This window comes from Eleutherodactylus coqui, chromosome 2 (genome assembly GCF_035609145.1).
Source record: "Eleutherodactylus coqui strain aEleCoq1 chromosome 2, aEleCoq1.hap1, whole genome shotgun sequence".
NCBI classification, from domain to species: Eukaryota; Metazoa; Chordata; class Amphibia; order Anura; family Eleutherodactylidae; genus Eleutherodactylus; species Eleutherodactylus coqui.
The window spans coordinates 29,228,981-29,251,741 of NC_089838.1; the positions used below are offsets into that span (position 1 = coordinate 29,228,981).

General features: G+C 47.5%; 1 protein-coding gene across 1 annotated transcript; it reads right to left on the reverse strand.

Moving 5' to 3' along the window:
• Positions 1-3,960: 3,960 nt before the first annotated feature.
• On the reverse strand, positions 3,961-21,529 carry LOC136609920 (protein kinase C delta type-like). The gene is made up of 8 exons (XM_066589205.1): positions 21,412-21,529; positions 8,091-8,359; positions 6,316-6,407; positions 6,140-6,202; positions 5,645-5,783; positions 5,333-5,473; positions 4,790-4,915; positions 3,961-4,095 (listed from the first exon to the last, which is right to left on the reverse strand). Exons 1-8 carry the CDS (start codon positions 21,527-21,529, stop codon positions 3,961-3,963), a joined length of 1,083 nt encoding a protein of 360 aa, XP_066445302.1.
• Between the last annotated feature and the right edge of the window lie 1,232 nt (positions 21,530-22,761).

The following is a 22,761-nucleotide window of genomic DNA, read 5'->3' on the forward strand; positions in this document are numbered from 1 at the left end:
CCGAGGCAAGTAGGCAGGGACAGTGGGGTGCGGAAGATCAGGGCACCCCACCTGGCGCTCGGGGGGCAGAGTGCCGCAACATAATAACTGGCCCTTAAAATACTGTTTTTCTTTTCATGGCGGCGATCAGCGCCCTTGCAAACCAGCTGCAAGACCTAGTGCCGGTGATCTGGGATTTGTCAGCTCGCATGGTGGCCCAGGAGCAGTGGGCGTTGTCGCAGGGGCAGAACGCCTTTACCAGTCTCAAACCCAAGTGCCCTCTTCCCGAGGTGTTCTCTGGGGAGAGGAACAAGTTTTTCGTTTTTCAACAGGCGTGTCGCCTGTTTTTTCGGATGCGTCCCCATTCTTCCGGCTCGGAGGCCCAGAGGGTCGGGCTTATAATGTCCCTGCTGCTGGGCTCTGCCCAGACTTGGGCCTTTTCCATTCCCGAGGGTTCCCCCTCCCTGCAGTCGGTGGACTCCTTTTTTCAGGAACTCGGGGGTATCTTCGATGAACCGGACCGAGTGGGGTTGGCGGTTTCACGGTTGCTGGTGCTGCATCAGGGGTCGCTTTGTGTGGAGGCTTATTGCTCCAATTTCAGACGCTATGCGGGTGATACTGCATGGAACGATAGTGCCCTGAAAGACGTTTTTCTGCAAGGTCTCTCGGACGCAGTCAAAGAACTGTTGATCTCCCATCCCATTCCCGGGTCCTTAAAGGAGGCTATGGAGCTAGCGGTGAAGGCAGATAGGAAGCTCAGGGCTGGGAAGCAAGATAGACCGACCCGTAGAGTCAGGGAGGTCGTTTGTCCTGTTCCCTCCTCTTCCGTACCAGTCTCTGTTCCCGAACCTATGGAACTGGACCCGCTGGACCCCAAGGAGCGACGCCGGATTCGGTTATTGCATCATCTCTGCCTCTACTGCGGGAAAGCCGGACATCGGGTGATAACCTGCCCCCTGAGGCCTCAGCGTCCACAGTCTGAATCGGCAGAAAGACTCCAAGTCCTAGGCGATTGCAGGGAGGATCGCCTAGGACCACAGGTACGTCCTAGACTTCTGGTACCCTGCCAGGTTAGATTCCGGAACTTCTCCCGCCTAGGGCAGGCGTTTATTGATTCCGGAGCAGCCACTAACCTGATAAGCATGCATCTCGTTGAGCCCCTGAGGGCTGAATTTGTGGCGCTGAAGACGCCAATTCGTTTTGCTAGCATTGATGCTACCTCTCTTGCTTCGGGCTTAGTACGATGGAGGACCCCAGTGTTACAACTCACGGTGGGGGGTTGCCACTCGGAAGGTCTATCATTCCTGGTGATGGAGAAAATGTCGGTAGACATGGTACTAGGGATGCCGTGGCTGGCGTTGCACAACCCCCAATTCGATTGGACCACTGGGGAGCTAACCCAGTGGGGGCCGTCCTGCCATAGCCATCGTGCTCCCCTTCCTCCCTGCTCAGTCGATACCGCACTCAGTCCCCGAGGTCTCACTTCCCTTCACACCCCGTCCGCCTGTCCTGCGGCTGATGTCACCACCGATGCACTGCAGGGGGGATGGAAGAAAGTGGTGGGGTCTCGTATGCAGTTGCGTAGTGGGGAGAGTCTGTCGGTATCTGAGCCGTACAGGGTGGGACAGAAGGAGTACCGGTCCTCTGGAAATCGCAAAAGGAGGGGTCGCAGGGGGTTCCATAAGTCTTTGTCGGAACCTGTTGTCCCTTCGGTGATGGACTGGGGCCGCGGGGAACGAGCAGTCCGTTCTTTGAAGAAACGCTCTACATCCACCTGTGTTTTGGCCGGTCGAGGGGTGCTCTGCAAGTCTGTGTTCTTTTCCTTAACTGTCTTTCCCATTTTCTTTTTGTTCTGCCGTTGCTGTAAGGCTCTGTGGGTGTCTGTCTGAGGAACGCGGCTTTCAGTCAGCCATTTCGCTTGGCGTCCAAGCTCCGCCCCCGAAAAAATTGACTATCTGTGTGAGAGTCTATAGCTTAAAAATTGTTGTAGTTTAGAACCTGCGCCGCAGGTTCCGCAAAAATTAGAGCTGTGCTCTTATGTATAAGCCTCTGTGCCACTTAGAGGTGTAGGCAGTGGCTGATCAGGGGTTAATAGATTCTCCCTTTGGAGGTAGTTCCTCTATCTTCCACCAGGGGGATGGGATGGTGGTGAGGTTTGGGCGGGAAACTTCCCGCCGAGGAGGGAGAAGAAGAGGGGGGGGAGCTGGGGGGGGAAATGGCGAGGAGGTAGAAGACACCTCCAATGCAGACTACAGCTTCTCCCTTTAGTGGAGGGCAGTTTCGAAGCTGGCTCCTCTCGCTGGTAACCCCGCACCAGACTGTCTCCCTCCTCTTTTGTCCTGCTCACCCGTCCGGTCGTCTGCTTCTGTAGCTCCGGTGGAGCCGAAAACCTGCTGCTCCGGTGAGTGCCGCTCGTCTTACTCTCCTTCCCCTCTGCCCTCCCCGGAGAGCGGAACCGCCGCCCGCTCCGTTCCTATGAGCCTCCGCTGGTCTCTTCACTTCTCAGACAGCGCGCTGCCCTTCAGTGTTTCAAGATGGCCGCGGCTTGTCTCCGGGGCACGGACCCGCTGCTTGGACGCTGTTTAGTCCAGTATCGGGTTTCGCTCAGAGTTGTCTCAGCATACAGGGAAAGCAGATGTGGTTCGCACGGGTCCCTGAAGATCTTGAGGTGCCAGGAAGGTCTTAAAGATGTATATTATTCCTTCTGGATGAGGAGCCCTGGTTCCATGCGACCATCCACTCCGCAGGTTAGGCCACGCCCCCCCTTCAGCAGGAATCTTTAACCCCAGTCTGGTGTCTTCAGAGTAATGGGGTCTTCTTCCATACAGGGGTAAATTCTGGCTATCAGATCCTCTGGTCCTCTGTGGTTGATCCTCAGGAGGCTCAGATACATGGCTCAGCTTACTCTGATGACATTGTGGCCATGGTATCTGTGAAAAAAAAAATCCGGCCTCCTCCTTACCCCTTAATAGCTGGCCATCTCACACCTTCCTCATCACCCATGACAGCACTGTCATAAGGATGAGGAAATGTACAATAGTCATAGGCATGTGATTAGATGTTAAGGTGCAAAATATCCAGCCTCCTCTTCACCCCTTTATAGCCGGCCATCACACACCCGGGTATCTCCCCTCTACCCAAGACAGCACTAGAAGCTACTGCTATCCTGAGCATGGGGAAATTCAATATGTTACATATGCCTATGACGTGTAGCGCAGATGTTAGAGCGCTTACCTACCGCCAGCTGCTAGATTGATCTCCTGGCTTCTCCTAGGGTCTTCTCCTCCAGGAATCTTCAAGGCCAGTCTGGTGTCTTCAGAGTAATGGGGTCTTCTTCCATACAGGGGTCCATGTTAAATGCTGGCCATCAGATCTTCTGGTCCTCAGTGGTTGGTCCTCAGGAGGCTCAGATACATGGCTCAGCTTGCTCTGATGACATTATGGAGCTGGTATCTGTAGTGAAAAAAAAAATCCGGCCTCCTCCTTACCCCTTAATAGCCGGCCATCTCACGCCTTTTTCCTTATCACCCATGACAGCGCTGTCATAAGGATGAGGAAATGTAATTACTGGTAAATGTACAATAATCATAGGCATGTGATTAGATGTTAAGGTGAAAAATATCCGGCCTCCTCTTCACCCCTTCATAGCCGGCCATCACACACCTGGGTATTTCCCATCTGCCCAAGACAGCACTAGAAGCTACTGCTATCCTGAGCATGGGGAAACTCATTTACCGGTAAGATGGAAGTGTTACACATGCCTATGACATGTAGCGCAGATGTTATAGCGCTTACTTACCTCCAGCTGATAGATGGATCTGCTGGCTCCTCTATGCAGGGATCCAGGGTGACTGCTGGCCATCGGGTCTCCTGGTCTTCTCCATACAGGGGTCGAGGATGACTGCTGACCATTGGGTCTTCTGATCTTCTCCAGATGGTTTTGTAGAGACTGAGGTACGCGGCTCGTGCTGATGATGTTGTTCAGCAGGTTTTCCAGTTGACAAACGAAAACCCTGGGAACTTGGTCCGAGTATCTGATGGTGGAGATACACTAGCCTCCTTTGCCTCAATCTCATCCAGCTTGGCTGCTTGGAAGGCAGGATGAGAGTTAGGTGGCTACAAAAGAAAGAAGTGGAAGAATGTTCTAACATAATGTAGCGAAGACACCGTCCATCTTATAACATGATAACCTTCCCACCTCCAGAGCACAGTCATGTTACACAAAATAAACCCAAGCTTCTGTTTTATTCTGCACCGAGAATACAAGCATGATAAAAAAAAAAAAATTGTCATGCACAAGAGCGATTCACCCCCCCCCCCCCCCCTGCCTTCCCCTGCAATGCATAGTGGCATGGGAAAAAATCGCGACATATTCCATCTTTGGGCATTCCCTTGGAAAGCCTCTCATTGCTCATTGTTTTCAATGGGTCCGTCACGGCATCACATGGTGTGGGAGATGCATGCAAGCTTTATCCATTGAAAACAATAGGAAACGCTCCGCGATCCTTTGCCACGGCTAAAAGCTGCGGTGGAGGATCACTACTTCCCTGACACGATGTGATGCGGTCTTAACACAAACGCCTTGTATCTGCAGGGACATTGTATATTGGCGAGTGCAAGATATCTGACAGAGTTTCACAGCCCGATATCGTACTCGCTCAGTGGATCACAGATAGATCTAAAATGAAAAACTAATGTCCACCAATACAGCCTTCTACTCCTGACATTACTCATGATGTATAGCAGAAGTAGAAGATTGAGGGAGTGGAGTTTATTCAGGATATGGTGACATTTCTGTTAGGTCACTTACTTCAGGGATGTATGGTGGCGCCATCTTCAGTGTTTCCACGGAGTCCCAGTCAATACTCCGGAAGAAGCGATGTCCTCTGATGTCCCCGTGTAGTCCTAGACGCCGGGCAGGATCCTTCTGGAGGAGCTGAAAATGAGACATGGATCTAGAATTTAGTAACTGAAGCCTGGGATCTGGGCGCCGTATGGGCAAAAGTGATTATTACCAGACTACTGCTCTCCATATTGTGTCATCTGACGTAATGTGCGATGAATGACGTCTACTGCTCTCAGGTTAGGAGGTTGGCGATTGGGATAAAATGTGTGTGTGTAAAGTGTGATTGTTCTCAGTGAGAGAAATTAAGTAATCTTGTAGATATGATACCTTTAATGGCTAACAAAATACATGATGTTATAGCAAACAAGCTTTCGGCGATATCTCGCCCCCTTCATCAGGCTGTTGAATGTGTAGAACTGTTGTCAGTCCATCTATTACTGCATTGTCAGCTACTATTCCCTGTGTATAAGCCCTAGTACTACCAGTAGAACCTTATAACATACTCACCTTTTCAATGATGTCTCTGGCACTGCATGAAATCCCACGGAGGAGTGTTGGATTGTAGGTACACTCGCAGGTCAGCATGTCCTTGGTGACTCCAAACGAATACCAGTCAACAGCGGTATTGAACTTCTTCCCGGCTTCCATCTGCAGTAAAGAAGAGAAGTATTTTCAGTAGAGCGGCATCTTATACGTGACCATACTGATATATCGCTCTCCATATCATATAGTAGTCTACCACTACATTACACCCTCTCCCATAGCCCTCCATGCAAATTATTAGTACAATTTTAAAAAGTAGTAAAGTTCTCTTCTTACCTCCGGGGCGATATAACCTGCTGTACCGGCTATACTTGTGGATGTTCGACCTCCGTGCATGTTGACAAGGGCAAGATCGAAATCCGTGATCTTGATATGGCCGGTATCAGTTATCAAGATGTTCTCAGGTTTGAGGTCTCTATGAGATAAAAAATGTGGATATAAAGTCAGTGTTCATCTTATAACAATATATGGTAAAACAGTGATTTACAGTGGAATTAAGAGGTTGTCTCATGAAGTGAATCCCTATTGAATGGCAGCTGATCCCCACCACAAGCCCATCTTCTCTAACCACTGGTTATCACCATGAGAAGACAAGTCTAGCCTGATGTTTTGGACTTTTGAGGGAAAATCTGGCTTTGGATGACGACCATTTAATTCCAGGGCAGGTTGGGTCCTTCTCAGACAGACACCAAATGCCTTAACAGGGTGTTTGGCTAAAGGTTGTATTCCTGAGACACCCCTTCAAGAAGAGAGTCATTAGAAAGTCATTACCTGTGGATGACTCCTTTAAGATGAAGGAACTGGATCCCACACACAAGTTCGGCGGCATAAAATCTTGAAAAGGAAAATTAATGAGTATTATATCCCAAAAATAAGACGAGGAGTCACAGAAATGTTATTCTTTATTATTCAACATCTCATATATGTACAATGTAGTAGAGTTTCACCTGGAACTGGTGACATCAAGTCTCCCCTTCTTATCTAGAAGGTCGAAAAGGTCCCCGCAGCTCACGTACTTCAAGCCAAATAGGATATTCATCTGTAACATAGGACCGATATGGTCACATCACCCAATCGCCCCGTGCACATTTACAGGTAACATAGTACTTTAGGCTGAAAAAAGACTTGTGTCCAACTAGTTCAGCCTATTACCCCCAATGTCATCTAGAGGAAGGCAAAAAAAACCTAAATGAGGTAGAAGCCAATTTTCCTTAGTTTAGTGAAAAAAGTCCTTTCTTATTCCAAGTCTGGCAATCAGAATAATTCCTGGATCACCGACCCTTCTGGAATAATCAATGACTATAACATCGACTATAAACTGAAATATACGTAGTTACACTCAAGAAAGGCGTCCAGGCCCCTCTTATACTCTTTTAGTGAGTTCACCATCACCACGTCCTCAGGCAGAGAGTTCCATAGTCTCACTGCTCTTACAGTAAAGAACCCCCTTCTATGTCGGTGTAGAAATCTTCTTTCCTTTAGACATAGAGGGCGCCCCCTTGTTACAGTCACAGTCCTGGGTATAAATAGATGATGGGAGAGATTCTTGTATTGACCCCTGATGTATTTATACATAGATTTATTACATAGTATAGACAGGTACAGTTATTAAACGAGCTACTTAAGCAAGTGACAGCAAATTTAGATGATATGTTATTACTCTCCAATCATTAGTTATCTCCCTGTTGTAATCCCTGCCAGTTACTAGAATGATTGAAGGGGTCTCACCTGTGGAGCACTATGGCACCTTCTGCATGTTTTCCTTCTTAGCACCGTTCCTCTCCATGCGCTGCGCCATTATAATACTCTGCACCGCTTTTTAACCTTTTTAATTAAAAGCACCAATGTGCAGAGAAAATTCTAATGGGGCATGAGCCCGTTTTCCTGTTGATTGTTGGGCATCAGTGTCGGACTTGGGTACCTAGAGCCCATTGGTATAACTGATTCTGAGGGCTTACCCTACAGTGATATGGAAATATGAAATGCTGTGTTTTCGTGCTCATGATGGCCCGTGGCACACTGTGTAAATCATAACTATATTACACATTAAAGCCTGTAATAAACCTGCCCCAGGGTTGGGAATGGCATAAAATAGCCATCGTCCACCCTTCCACTATCCCTCTGATCTGCCACCGCTGACCAATTCCTCTCTGCTGTGATTCCCCGCTGAAACATGAAGCAATGATGTAACATTCATCCCTCACATGACCACTAACAGCCAATCGCTGGCCTCAGCGGTCATGTGACTGATGAATGTGACGTCATTGCTTCTTGTTTCTCTGGGGCACAGAACAAAGGGAAGCGGGTTGGTGGCACCAGACCGGAGGCGCAGTGGAAGGCTCAGTGACAAGTTTTTTTTGGAAGGTCAGAAAACCTTTTTAAATAAGAGTTCTGTTGTTTGGACCGAGATTTGTTCCCTAGAAGTACTGAACAACGCTTATAGGGGAGAACATAAGCCATCAATTCTGACAACGGCATTTAAATGCCCCAATCAATGTTCAGTGACCCCGCACTGCCCCTACGATAAGATCCCAGGGCCGCCATTGCAGATTGCCTATCAAGCAATTATACTGCAGGTGCAATCAAACAAAAAAAACAGGGGGCAATTTCTTCCTTTTGTCATGTGACCCTAGGATTGTCCTATATGTGCCGGCCTGTGTTCTGCATAGAGCAGTGACACCTGTAGTGTATGACATGTAATACCAGGTAGTCCCAGTCATACCTCGGTCTGGATGGCAAAGGCGGCATGTACAAGGAAGGGCGTTCCGGATGCCAGCTGTAGAACTCTCCTCTCCGCGATGACGTACTTCTCTTTTCCTCGCACGGCCGTCTTGCGGATCATCTTCACGGCAAATGTCTGGTGGGTCAAAGTGTCTTCGGCCTTCATGACGGTTCCATAACTGCCCTGGCCGAGCACCTGCTGGAATATTAATCTCTCCTTGATGGAATCTGAGATTGTGCCGGAGCCGGTTGGTCGAACACCGCTGGATCCTAGAGGAGAAATGGAATGTATTACAATAAGGCTGCGTTTACCAGACACTGTTCACACGGAGGGGATACTGCACATTCTTATCCTAAGAAACAACTGCAGGATTTTTAACCCCTTCCCATCCAACTCCATAATGGTATGTCCCAGTCACTATGTATTTAGCATGAGCCATTGTACTGTTGTAATGCAGTAATGGTGCGGGCACAAGAGCTGTACCCCCCCCCCCATCACTTGTGGGGGCTAGCTGTATTATATAGCTTACAACCTGTGCTAGCAGGTGGATTCAGAGATAACTCTGATCCCAGTCATTTAACCTCTTAGATACCTCAGTCAATGCTGATCGTAACATCTAAGTGGTTAACAGACATAGGACCCCTGCCACCATATTGACCTTCCACAATGCAATTGTGGCCAGCAAATGGTTTGCCATGGCACCTAGGGGCCATAAGGGCTATCCTGGGACATAGTTTGTTCAAAAACCTCTTTAGCTTGTGACAGTGAAATCACAGAATTCATGCTCCCCCTTCCACTCTCCCCCGCAGTTACTGTCCCACCGGCCCTCCAGTACCTGCTGAACTTCACTTCCTGACACTGGGTAACATAAGTGGCGCAGTTATTCACCGTCTAAAGGAATTCGGTGATTGGCTGCATCGGTCATGTGGCCCTTTTGTTGGGGATGTGATCGCTGGCTCCCTGCATCAGGAAGTGAAGACTGGAGAGCCGTCAATGCAGCAGCTGCGGGGGATTCTAGGATTTTACTGCCACAGGCTGAAGAAGTTTTTGAACAAATCTATGTCCCCGGGATTGGAGTTGGAATTCATAAACAAAAATCAATACTCGCCTATTCCTCCCCTGTCAGTCTTCTTACCATATCTTCTCCTCCCTGATCTTCTCCTGGCTCCTCCAGTCCCCCGGGTCATGTCATCTCCAGCCAGCCAGATCCTCTACTTCCTGTGATGTTATGTACATTCGCGGCATTCTACTTCCTGCTATGTCACTAGAGACGTAGCATTCACTGCCCAGCGGGAAATGCCGAGTACTAAATCAGCATATTGCCGAGGCTGTGCATGCGCAGTGTCTCGCCACGAGGGTTCCCATACTATTGTTGCGAGACACCGCACATGCGCAGTCGCGGCAATAGCCTGGCACAGGATTTGGCATTTTCCGGCAGGCAATGTATGCTATGTCAGAAGGAAGCAGAAGGATCCGGCGGGCTGGAGGTGACGTGACCTGGTAGACTGGAGGAGCCAGGAGAAGATCGGGGAGGAGGAGATGAGGCAAGAAGGCTGACAGGGGAGGAATAGGCGAGTATTGAGGTTTTTTTTTATAATGACAGAACCCCTTTATTCATGCAGCATAAATCACACAATACATTTTTTTCTGTTGGTCAGTATGATTATGGCGATGCCAAAATTCTTATGATTTTTTGGGTTTTTTTCCACTTTTCCATAATAAAAACCCTTGTTTTGGAAATAATTTTTTTTTACATTGCTGCATTCAAAGTCCTATAACACTTTAATTTTTGCATGGACGGAGCTCGGTGAGGGCTTGTTTTTAGTGTGACAAGCTGTAGTTTTTATTGCTACCATTTTGGGGTACATATGGCTTTTTTGATCACATCTGAAGCCCTGATAGGGAGTCACCTAATACTATTGGGGCCGGAATAGGGAGTCGCCTAATACTACTGGGGCCGCAATAGGCAGTCACCTAATACTACTGGGTCACTAGGGGGTCACCTTTTACTACTGGGGCTGCAATAGGGGGTAACCTTTTACTACTGGGGCTGCAATAGGGGGTCACCTATTACTACTTGGGCTGCAATAGGGGGTCACCTTTTACTACTGGGGCTGCAATAGGGGGGTCACCTTTTACTACTGGGGCTGCAATAGGGGGTCACCTATTATTACTGGGGCTGCAATAGGGGGTCACCTATTATTACTGGGGCTGCAATAGGGGGTCACCTATTATTACTGGGGCTGCAATAGGGGGTCACCTATTACTACTGGGGCTGCAATAGGGGGTCACACAGGGTGGATTTGCTGTGGAATTTTCAGCAGCTATAGCAGCAAAGTGAAAACCTCATCCATATGATGTGGAAAAAATCTGCACAAAACCCGTGTGGACACTGACATGTGGTGTGGGACGTAATTCCGCAGCATGTTAATTTTAAATATAATGTATATCAATAGCTCATCCAGCGCTCCAGCATTCCTCTATTTTTTAAACTGTCCTGTCGTTTTTATAATGGTGGAGGTAAAAATAATATTATGATAAGCCCCGCTCCTAACCCCTCCCCTTGACCACACCCTATGTCCCACTTTGGGGCTCCACGAGAAACTTTTGCTTCACAAAGGGCTCCATGGCAGAAAAAGTTTGGGAACCACTGGCATAGGGGAAGTAACACCTGGGGATGTCCTTCTGTGCTTATTCTCCAGTTATCGCTGTTTTACTGTAACGGTTATTCTAAACCACAATATTGAATTTTCTTTAGCCCTTGTATTGTTTTTTGAGTACATCGGGTTCCTCGGGGCTTCTGGGCAGAATACAATCTATAAGCTACTGTCTAGTCAAGCTTCTGAACCAGAGTCTTTATTAAACCATTTATTTTGTGGGTAAATTATTGTTTTGTCTCATTTATGGAGCCCAGTTATCTAAAAAATAGAATTAAGATTATAGGAATCAGTTTGGTGAAAGGTAATACCCCTGAGGAACCCACTAAGTGGGTGAAACGCGTAGGGTAACGCTGGATAACGCTTAACGCGTGTCAATTCAATTCTAATTATTATATATAATACATGACTAATAGGATTAACTATTTTAGTTATGCTCGATGACCAATAACCTCCACAGATCGAGTCTTAGTGCCTTACCTTTGACTCTGCGGGTTGAGCCATACTGATCGACTCTAACCTAATTTGGTCTTTATATACATGTGGCAAATGTTCTCATCATCGTTTTATACGACTTATTAATTGTTTGTTTTGTTTTTCTTCTTTCTATTTTAGTTATTCTTAATAAAAGTTATATTTTAATATTATTAGCTTTACGGTCCACACAGTAAAGGCCCTATAGTTTACATTTGTCTGCCGGCACCTTCTAAAAGGGCTCAGTATGCGGATTACAGGCCGCCACAAATATCACCCCCCCAAACCTGAGCTTCACCAAACCTTCAGCTCCATTCTTTCTTGGTCCAATCAGTAGCCCAGATTCCCTCTAGCAGCCGTGGGGGACATTTCCTATCACTCAGGGATCTCATGTCCGTCTACATAGAGGAGCTGCTGTAGTTCGGCCGATAATTGCAGACCAAAAGTATAAAGAAAACATGCATGAAAAATGTGCAGCTTTACATTGAACCTCCATTCATTAGGACTCACTACTACTAATAATTGATGAGATGACGCAGCAGATGGAGCTCCACAACAAATATGGTTCCTCCGCGCCGTTACTTGCTGCATAACTTTTAGTTTTAAGGCTCTTTTACAGATCACCAAGAATGACCGTTCCTCCTGTCGTTCATTCCCCCGACAGTCGGGCTGTGTACAAGGGCTGCCTCGCATGCGTGTATTCTCACTGCGGATCACATGTGGGTTTTTCATGCATGTAATACGCAAGACGCAGCAAATGCACATGTAACATGCGTATCTTCGGTGTATTTTAGGCTCCCATAGCCTAAAAGGGGCATATTACGAGCAGAATATGCGCTAAAATAGGACATGGCGCAGGTGTGAGCGGCCCAATGTAAACCAATGGGCTTTAGCACTGCATATTACATACGTAAAAAATGTCTCCCTAAGGCTCCTTTACAGAGGCACGTGTTTTGGGGCGCGTAAAAGTCATGTTCACAATACACAGAGAATAGAACCCATTGATGCTAATTCACAATTTAGCGCGAGTGTTTTGCACGCATGCAAAGGAATATAACCCGCTCTATTTTCCTGCATATTTGCGCAAAGCGCAATACGCTGGAACTCATTAAGCTAAATTGCCATTTAAATCGAGAGACTTAAGAAAAGCCAGTCTATGATATTCATTTATGTCATGGAGGCTTAACAAGTTAGAAATAAGTGGCACTAGAATATATTTCAATATTCTATTACAGACTTCCGACTCAAAGATTTTATGATCCTATATACCTCCAGTCCTAACATGTTCTGTTCTTCGCAGAAAATCTACTGCAGTGAGCTATGCACACTTCATAGGCTTCTGTCCTTCAACCATCCACATAGCTGTGGCTGGTGGTTTGCTGACCCCCACCTACTTGTGTTTGCCACACTTACTACCAGTTTCGGCCCACCTACAACATGAAGCCACATTATAATTTTTTTTCTATCTCCACTTTGCGGTTCCCAATCCGCCCCTGGTTGTACACACTGTTTATAAACTTTTTAAGTGAAAAATTGCTCGTTCCCTTCCGTTATTAGGCACTCAGTAAAAAATAGTTGGATCAACTGAAACTGTGTACAGCCTCTCCATTAGAGATGAGCGAGCACCAAAATGCTCGGGTGCTCGTTGCTCGAGTCGAACTTTCCGCGATGTTCGAGGGTTCGCTTCGAGTAACGAACGACATTGAAGTCAATGGGCGACTCGAGCATTTTTGTATATCGCCGATGCTCGCTAAGGTTTTCATTTGTGCAAATCTTCAAAACGTATGAAAGTGATGGAAACGACACAGATACAGATAGGGCAGACGAGGGGCAACATGCTGGGCTGCATCTCTGGCACAAGCACTGCCTGCGGGACACACCGCTGCCTCTTCTCCTGGGTTACATGCTGCCCAACCTCCCCGCACGACCCTGCATCCGCAGCGCACACAAAATTGTCCCTGCGCAGCCTTCAGCTGCCCTCATGCCACACGCTGGCCTCATAGCCATACCACCCTCATGTCTATTTATAAGTGCGTCTGCCATGAGGAGGAACCGGAGGCACACACTGCAGAGGGTTGGCAGGGCCAGGTAGCGACCCTCTTTAAAAGGGGTGGGGCGATAGCCCACAATGCTGTAGAGAATCGATGAGAAATTGACGTTCGATCTTCATTCCAATAAAGTGCCAAGCTCTGTCAGGAGCTGCAAATGTGGGCATGAGTTACATAGCTATGGGGAATCCATGTGCCCACACAGTATTCATTCTGTCTAGGTGTCAGATAGCTCAATCCACACCGCAAGGGGAAAATCATCTGCACTCTGCCCCCTACCCAAGTCAGTCAGTGTCTTTGTGCCAGACAGGTCAAACACCGCGATGGGAAGTCTGTGTGCATCAACAGTATAGGTGGGTCCAAGACATGAACAATAAAGAAATCAGAGTGGCCAAACATGGCAGACTTACACTGCGCCGACGACATAGGCCTCGGGCCACAGCTTCAGCAATCGTAGGCATAAAGCGGACTTCGATGCTAGTACACCTGTGAAAGTCTCAGTAAATCCGTTACGTTTTCTTTCGCTGCTCCAAAGACTGCATTAGCCAGGAAAAAGTTCCACAGGCCCAACCTGGTGCCGTTGCAGTTCCCCCGGGACATAGGCCTCGGCCAACAGCTTCAGCAATCGTAGGCAGGAAGCGGACTTCGATGCTAGTACACCTGTGAAGGTCTCAGAAAATCAATTACATTTCCTTTCCCTGCTTCAAAGACTGGATTAGCTAGGAAAAAGTTCCACAGGCCCAACCCGGCGCCGTTGCAGTTCCCCTGGGACATAGGCCTCAGCCAACAGCTGCAGCAATCATAGGCAGGAAGCGGACTTCGATTCTAGTACACCTGTGAAGGTCTCATTAATGCAGTAACGCTCCTCTCCTGTGGCCCAAACGAGTTTCTCAGATAACTGTGGTAACACGAGAGAAAATACATGATGCGCAATGCTGACCCCCTGACCCCAAGCAGGAGGAGGAGGTGGCCTCACATGGCCCTGAAACCATGACCAGGACCCGCTGTAGCCTGTGCTGAAAGGATGTGAGCGGGCCCTTGGCCAGGCTCGGTCCCAGCAAACACCTTGTGTGGTCCAAGGTGCTGCGAGTGACATAGCAATGGGGAATCTATGTGTCCACACACTACTTATCCTGTTTGGGTGTTGGATACCTCATCGACAACGCTAGGGGTAAACCATCTGCACTCTGCACCCTACCCGAGTCTGTCAGCCTTGTTAGGACAGACAGGTAAAACACCTCTATGGGAAGTCTGTGTGCACCCACAGCATGGGTGGGACCAAGGTACTTAAAGACAGTGCACATAAAGAAATCAGAGTGCCCAAACATGACAGATTTTCACTGCGCCCAGGACATAGGCCTCTGCACAAACCCTCAGCAATCGCGGGCATAGAGCGGACTCCAATGCTAGCGTAGCTGTGAATATCTCATTAGCGCTGTATCGCTCCTCCTGTTTGTCCCAATGCAGTGCCCCGGATAGCTGTGGTAACATGAGAGAAAATGCATGTTGGCTTCGGCCCACACTCCATGCCCTAGTCAGTCTGGGGTTTTTTTTTTTAAAGTGCCAGGCAGGTACAACTCCGCTATGGGAAGTCTGTGTGCACCCACAGCATGGGTGGGTCCCAAGGAACCCAGAGAAGTTATATAAAGAAATCCCATTGCAGTGCCCCGGATAGCTGTGGTAACGTGAGAGAAAATACATGTTGGCTTCGGCCCACACTCCATGCCCTAGTCAGTCAGTGTTTTTTTTTTGGCCAGATAGGTAGAACACCGCGATGGGAAAACTTAGTGCACCCATAGTATGCACAGACCCCTGTAATATTCCTGTAGCAAAGGTACAAGCTGACCCCAGTAACAGTTATATTGCAGAAGTCTAGGGAGACCCCAGTAACATTTCTGTAGTAACAGTATAGGCAGACCCCAGTAACATTTGTGTAGCAGCAGTATAGGCAGACCCCTGTAACATTTCTGCAATTGAAGTATAGGCAGACCCCTGTAACATTAATGCAGTTATGCTCCTCTCCTTTTGCCCAAACAAGTTTCTCAGATAACTGTGGTAACACGAGAGAAAATACATGATGCGCATTACTGATCACCTGACCCCGAGCAGGAGAAGCAGGTGGCCTTACAAGGCCAAGAAACCATGACCAGGACCCGCTGTAGCCTGTGTTGAAAGGATATGAGCGGGCCGTTGGCCAGGCTCGGTCCCAGCAAATACCTTGTGAGACCCAAGGTGCTGCGACTGACATAGCAATGGGCAGTCCATGTGCCCACACAGTATTCATTCTGCCTAGGTGTTGGATAGCTCTATTGACACTGCAAGGGGAAAGCCATCTGTACTATGCACCCTACCCAAGTCAGTCAGTGACTTTATGCCGGACAGGTAAATCACCGCTATGGGAAGTCTTTGTGCACCCACAGCGTAGGCGAGCCGAAGGAACCCAAAGACAGTAATAAACATGAAGAAATGATAGTGCCCAAACATGCCAGACTTTCACTGTGCCGAGTACATAGGCCTCTGCACACACCTTCAGCAATCGTGGGCATAGAGCAGACTCCGATACTAGTACAGCTGTGAAGGTCTCATCAATGCAGTAACGCTCCTCTTCTTTGGCCCAAACCAGTGTCTCAGATAACTGTGGTAACATGGGAGAAAATACATGATGCCCAGTGCCGATCCCCTGACCCCAAGCAGGAGGAGGAGGTGCATTACAAGCCCAAGACACCATGACCAGGACCCGCAATAGTCTGTGTGGGAAGCAAGTTAGCGGGCCTAGGGTTAGGCTCGGTTCTAAGCCTGCACCTTTGTGACCCAAGGTGCCCTGAGTTACATAGCAATGGAAAATCCATGTGTCGCAACATAGATAGCTTAACACTGGAAGGGGTAGTCTTTGAGTTCCTTGGCCTAGCCTATGCTGTAAGTGCACAAAGATGGTATTACGCAGGAAGAAATCGGAGTGCCCAACCATGGGAGAGTTTTGCCCCGCCAAGCAACTTGGCCTCGGCCAGCAATTCTGGCCTAGTCAGTCACTGTATTATTTGTGCCACATAGGTAAAACACCAAGAAGACTTAGTGCACCCATAGTATAGACAGACCGCTGTAACATTCCTGTAGCAAAGGTATAAACACACCCCAGGAACATTTCTGTAGCAGCTGTATAGGCAGACCCCTGTAACATTTTTATAGCTGCAGCATAGGCAGACCCCAGTAACATTTCTGTAGTGGAAGTATAGGCAGACCCCAGTAACATTTCTGTAGTGGAAGTATAGGCAGACCCCAGTAACATTTCTCTAGCAGCAGTATACGCAGACCACTGTAACATTTCTGTAGCAGCAGTATCAGCAGGCCCCATTTTTGCAGCAGCAGTATAGGCTGTGAGGAAGGAAGAGCAGCAGCCAGAGGATTCAGAGTTTCAGCAGTGGACTGCATGGAAGACTGGGTGCCCGATACATTGCTGGATGCATTTTCTGCCATCCACAACAGGACTTGCTCACACTGCTCTGTTTGCAATAAAGGTCTACCACGTGGACCCATAAATTGTAATATGAAGCTGGGGACCCCAGAAACTTGCCTCTCTCCTAATCCCGCAGCAGCTGGCTGGGATACACCTGGACCAGGAACTCGGCCTGTGCCGACACCCTCACTTGGAACTCCGCATCCTCGCCCGCGTCCACATCCTTGACTCCTACCCCTCAGCATGGTGGATTACGAATAGAGCAGACACAGACCGCTGTAAATAATTATGGAATTATATGCGTACACTTTCACGCAGAGAGCGGAATCGTAAAGCTAACTCCAGGCAGAAAAAAATGGAAGGAAGGCCGCAAACAGGCCTAGCAATGCAATAGTGATACACCAAAACCCCCACCAGGCACCCAGTAAAATGCAGACGATCAGAGGTAGCTCAACGAAGGAGCTTTTTGGGGTTTTTTTGAAAAAGAAGACAGGCTATATACTGTGTATGTCACTTTCCTCTATAAGTACCTGTGTTGGCCGTATGCTGTGCGTCTCTAATTCACTGCAGACACAAGCCGGTGTAAATAATCTTGGAATTATGTGCGTAGTCTTTGTCGCTGAGAGCAGTATAGTAAGGCAAACTCCAGGCAGAAAAAAATAGTCAGGAAGGCTGCAAACAGGCCTAACTGTGCAATAGTGATGGACTACAACTCCCACCAGACACCCAGGTAAATTTAAACAGCTTAGGTAGCCCAACTGAGGAGCTTTTTGTTTTTTTTTGTAAAAGAATACAGGCTATATACTGTGCATATCACTTTCCCTCTATCAGTCGCTGTTGCCGTATGCTGTGCGTGAACTTGATGGCAGACACAGAGCGGTGTAAAAATTTTGGAATTATTGGCGTACAGTTGGAGGCTGACAACGGTTATGTAACGCTAACTGCAGCCAGAAAAATGTATACGGAAGGCTGCAAACAGGCCTAGCTGTGCAATAGTGATGGACTACGACTCCCATCAGACAACAATGCACACGGTCACAGGTAGCCCTAAGAAGGACCGTTGGGTTTCTTGTACACAGGATCGTACACTACCACCTTCCCTATTTCAGCAACGCTGTCCCTATACTATGTAGTACAGACTGCAGCCTGAGAACGCTATAGCTGTAATGGGGCTGCACGCCCGATATACATTAAAAAAAAAAAAAAAAAAGCAAAACTGCTACCAGCAGCCACAACAGTAATGCAGACGGTCAGATGTGGCCCTAAGAAGGACCATTGGCGTTCTTGTACACAGGATCCTACACTAACACTTTCCCTATACCAGCAGCAGCACTGTCCCTGATCTCACCCAGTATGTGACTGTGGCGAGCCGTGGGCGGCCCCACTTTAAATACTCGGGGGTCACTTGATCTCACCAGCCACTCACTGCAGGGGGGTGGGATAGGGCTGGAACGTCAGAGGAGGAAGTTGTAATGCCTTCCCTGCGTTTCTATTGGCCAGAAAATGGCGCAAAACTTTCAGGGAAGGAAATGCAATTGACTTGAACATCACGTGGTGCTCGCCTCGAGTAACGAGCATCTCGAGTACCCTAATACTCGAACGAGCATCTCTACTCTCCGTATATGGCATCATATTCCATACCTGCTACACCTTCCCTGGATAGCAGCACTATTGGTGATGTATTACTGACTCTAGCAACCTAGATTTGAATAGCTACCGTGTTTCCCTGAAAATAAGACCCTGTCTGAAATTAATTTTTGCCATAAAAGAGGCAGTAGGTCTTATTTTCAGGGAATGTCTTATTACACTTACCTAGCAGGCGTCATCCGGGTCCCTCCTGCTGGTCTCCGGAGCGCTTGCTTGCAGTCCTAAGCCGTTGACAGAAGATTGTTTGCTGATAACGAGGTTCGGAAACCCTTCCGCCAGCCAGCGATGGTTCTGATTGGTTCTTGAGTGCCGCAGCTCGGCCAATCAATGTAGCGCTCGAAAAACCAATCATAGCCATCGCTTGCTGGCGGTGAGGTTCATGAATCAAAGCCCAACCACAGTCCCACTGCACCACCATTTCTTCAGACACTGAAATGAGCGTTTTTTGTCCATTTACACGGCCGTATTGCATGTAAAGGATGCTGCAGCGGAAGTTGGCACAATGGCTCTATTTAGCCTAAGTTGCTAAATAGAGCCAGCTGTCTTCTTCAACGAGCGCCAGAGCAGGTAACCCCCCCCCCCCCTTTTTTTTTCAGCTTCCATTGGAATCTGTGGGAGCTCCCTGTGATTTTTGTCAAAAGATTTGTTGATTCTGCAAGAAAAAAAACGCAGCTAAAAATCTGGAAATTTTTAGACACGATTTTTTTTTCACAGCTAAAATTGCCCATGAAAATGAATTGGAATCCAATGCTTTACATGGTCGCGATTTTGCAGCAATATTTTCTTACGGCTACATAGCTACGAGAAAACGCTTGTGTAAATGAGGCCTTAGTATGCTTTGCATTGAGCTAATTTTTGCAGAAAGCAGACAATTTCATTCCTACTGCAGTGGCAAGGCTTGGTATTACAGGCAAGGTTTCCATTGAAGTGAATGACCTGTAATTCCAAGCATGGACACAGCAGTGGGGACAGAGCTGTTTGCTTCCTGCAAAAATTAACTGTGTGTAGGAACGCATTGATGCAGCAAACAGTGGATGACCCTGTTGATCTACTATTGATGGCCTATTCTAAGGATAAATCATCAATAGTTTACAACTGGAGAACCCCTTTAAATAAATGGATAGAGTAGGATAGCAGATTAATCTACCCTTCGGGTATTCTGATGAGTTCTGATGTGAATCACTCCCTACTCGGCTGCTTTACACAGCTGATAAACGCAGTCAACTGCTTCAATCATAGCTCTGGTTATGGTAGATTATGGTAGCCCAGAGCTCAGTCAAGGCTCCCAGGGCTCATATGCATGGATGTCTATGAAGCCCTGCTTGTGAACACTGTAAAAAAAAAAAGGACAGAATATCAAAATTGCAGTATTTTGTTAGCTCCCAAAAAATGTAATAAAAAGTGATCAAAAAGATGAATGTACCCCAAAATGCTGCTAATAAAACCACAGCTCACCATCCAAAAATACAGCCTCACATAGCCCAAACAACAAAGAAATAAAAAGTTATGGCAACAGTAAACAATTATTGTTTAAACAAGTTTATTTTTTAATAGTGCCCTCTGAAGTCGGTGCGAGGCAGGAAAAATCTGCCTCTTTTCAGAGTCCTGTACAAGTCTATGGGAGAGCGTGCGCAGGGGACTCTGAAGAGAGTCAGATTGTCGTGGTGCATGCCAACTTCAGAGGGGAACCTGGCAGGAGTGGGCGAGTGTTACAAATACATCACAGGGCTACCGGTCACGTTCCCTAAGAGCACCATGACTTAGTTTATGGTGCTGTGGGGACAAGACAGGTTCCCTTTAATATGATCTATGCCGACACACAACGCGCCTAATATATTATGAGGAGGCATTCGCCCTGTCATATATTCAGCGCATCTCAGCTCCTCCATGCACCTACACAGAAATCTACTCTAGTGAGAACCAGACGTAGATTTCACATATAATTGTTCCATCTCCCTTATTTGCATATTACACAGAGGCGCATGAATGGCCTTATAAGTCTCCTCACTCATTCACCTTCTAGGTGCTCTCCCTAAGGAGAAAAGATAGCGTTTCTGACCCACATTACAGGCCTCTCACTAGCTAAGCCAGAAAGCTACTACAGACTGATGAAGGGCAAACACCCCCAAAACAGCAGTTTTTAGCAGGGTGGCGAGGGCGATATCGGGCCCTGCCCTCTCTCTCCCTGCTCTGGGGATCCCTGAGAAATATCCCCATAGCGCAAAGAGTGGGTGGGGCTAGAAAAAGGGTGCAGAGCTATAGGGCTTCTTACAGGGATTCCCCATAGCAAATAGAGAGGGGACTAAATAGGCAGAAGCCCTGTAACCTCGCCACCCTCTGTATTTATTTAGAGGAGTGACTTGAGTCCACTTTGGGGTTTTCTACTTACAAGTCTGATAGAATGTATAGTAATTACAGATGAGCGAATATACTCGTTTCGAGTAATTACTCGATCGAGCACCATGATTTTCGAGTCTTTCCGTACTCGGGTGAAAAGATTCGGGGGAGGCGTGGCGGAGCAGGGGGTAGCAGCGGGGAACAGGGGGGAGCCCTCTCTCTCTCCCTCTCCCCCCCACTCCCCACTGCAACCCCCCACTCACCCACCGCGCCCCCTGAATCTTTTCGCCCGAGTACGGAAGTACTCGAAAATCGCGGCGCTCGGGTGAAAAAGGGGCGTGGCCGAGTAGGTTCGCTCATCTCTAATAGTAATGTTGTTTGTGTTTGTTCCCCCAGATGTTATCAACGATTTGGCTCCTACGATCAGCGCATGATGTCAGAGAGTCAGTAGAGCTTGAAGAAGAGAACACCAGCGCCTACCGCAGGACAGAGAGCCAGATGCAACGAAGCAAGAATGACCCACCGCGGTGGTTGCCAGTCTCTCCTCCGCAGCCTCACAACTTATTACATCCGGAGGCTAAGACAACCTTTATTCATGTGCCTCTGGGCTAAGACTAATGTCACACGGGCGAGCGCGATATTGGGCTGTGAAACTCATCCCGCTATCGCACTGTGGATGCGAGGCGTTCTTCTGACAAAAATACCTTGCATCACTTCAGGGAAGTAGCGATTGTTTTCAACGGGAAACTTTGCATCAAACTCATGTAGAATGTATTTACCGGCCCCATGGGAAACAACAGGCGAGGCATTCCAATAGGACATGCCGCGATTTTTCTCCACACCGCGATGCAAAGCCAGAAAAAAAAATTTCCATTGAAGTCTATTGGAAACACGTGCGATCCTTTCACATGCGTGAAGATTGCAATTTCACAGAAGTGATGAGATTTTTAATCAAAAACGCATAGCTGTAAAAATCGCACATCAGCAAGTGCAATATCTGACTGAGATATGACAAACTGTCAATCACACTGCCGTTAGAGCGAATTTTGAGTGATCACCTGGCCCTGTAAATGCACACCGATTATCGCTCAATAGATGTCTTCTGAGCGATAATCGTTGTGTCTAAATGGGGTATTAGATCAGGTAGATTAAATAGGGATGCCAAAACTTTTGCACTTAGTTTTGAATAATCAAGTTGTGACCCTTTTGCTTTTCCTATTTAGGACATAAGAATGGTTGTGCCAAATTTTATGTTTGTACCACACCGGAAAGTTAGAGAATTAGTGGCGAATCAGTCAGTGAGGGCATTCCCCTTCCTATATATATATATATATATATATATATATATATATATAATGTATACTGGTCATATATCCATTATCAGTCCCCTCCATATATCATCTATTACCTCTTCCCAAGCCAGTGTTCTGCTCTATGCGGCTTCTGTATTATCGGCATATATGAGTGATTGCCGTGGAACTATCAGTGTTATATATGGTTTGGGGGGCTGGGAAAGGGGGATTTAGAGACTATTTTATCTATACAGAATATGATTGGCTGCTTGGCTGCAGCATGTGATGTCACGGAATGTACTGGCTGTTGGCCCCTCCCCCACTCACTATTACATTATGACATCTCACAGGTTATATAAGGAGCTGCAGCGCCAACATTCCGTTGAGGGTTGTAGTTGACGTTGTGGTAAGTCCACTATATGTACAGCTCCTGTTGTGTCCTTCATCATCCTCTATCTTCTGTCCTCTTCTTCTATCTTCTGTCCTCTTCTTCTATCTTCTGTCTTCTTCAGTTGTCATCACTTCTTTCTTTTCCTTCCTTTTCCAGTAAATCCATCTGTGTTGTAAATGTACAATGTAGCATTATGGGGTGCAATGGAGTGCATTAAGTATTAGTTAGCATGCCATCCAGCACCAGAACGCTTGAAGGGTACCTTTTATCCCCTATAAGCATCATCTAAGTTCTGGGGCTTCTAGTTTAGGTGACGTGGAGTTCGGGAGCCTCTTTTAATTCTCACACGGTTCCACGTTCCTGCGGTGCAA

Excerpts from the sequence above, each read along its gene's own strand:
- LOC136609920 (XM_066589205.1), bottom strand. The coding sequence starts at position 21,529 with ATGTCCTATTGGAATGCCTCGCCTGTTGTTTCCCATGGGGCCGGTAAA. Across the intron at positions 6,203-6,315 it reads CTTGATGTCACCAGTTCCAG|ATTTTATGCCGCCGAACTTG; the intron begins GTGAAACTCTAC and ends TTCCTTTTCAAG. Across the intron at positions 4,916-5,332 it reads CCAGAGACATCATTGAAAAG|CTCCTCCAGAAGGATCCTGC; the intron begins GTGAGTATGTTA and ends TCTCATTTTCAG.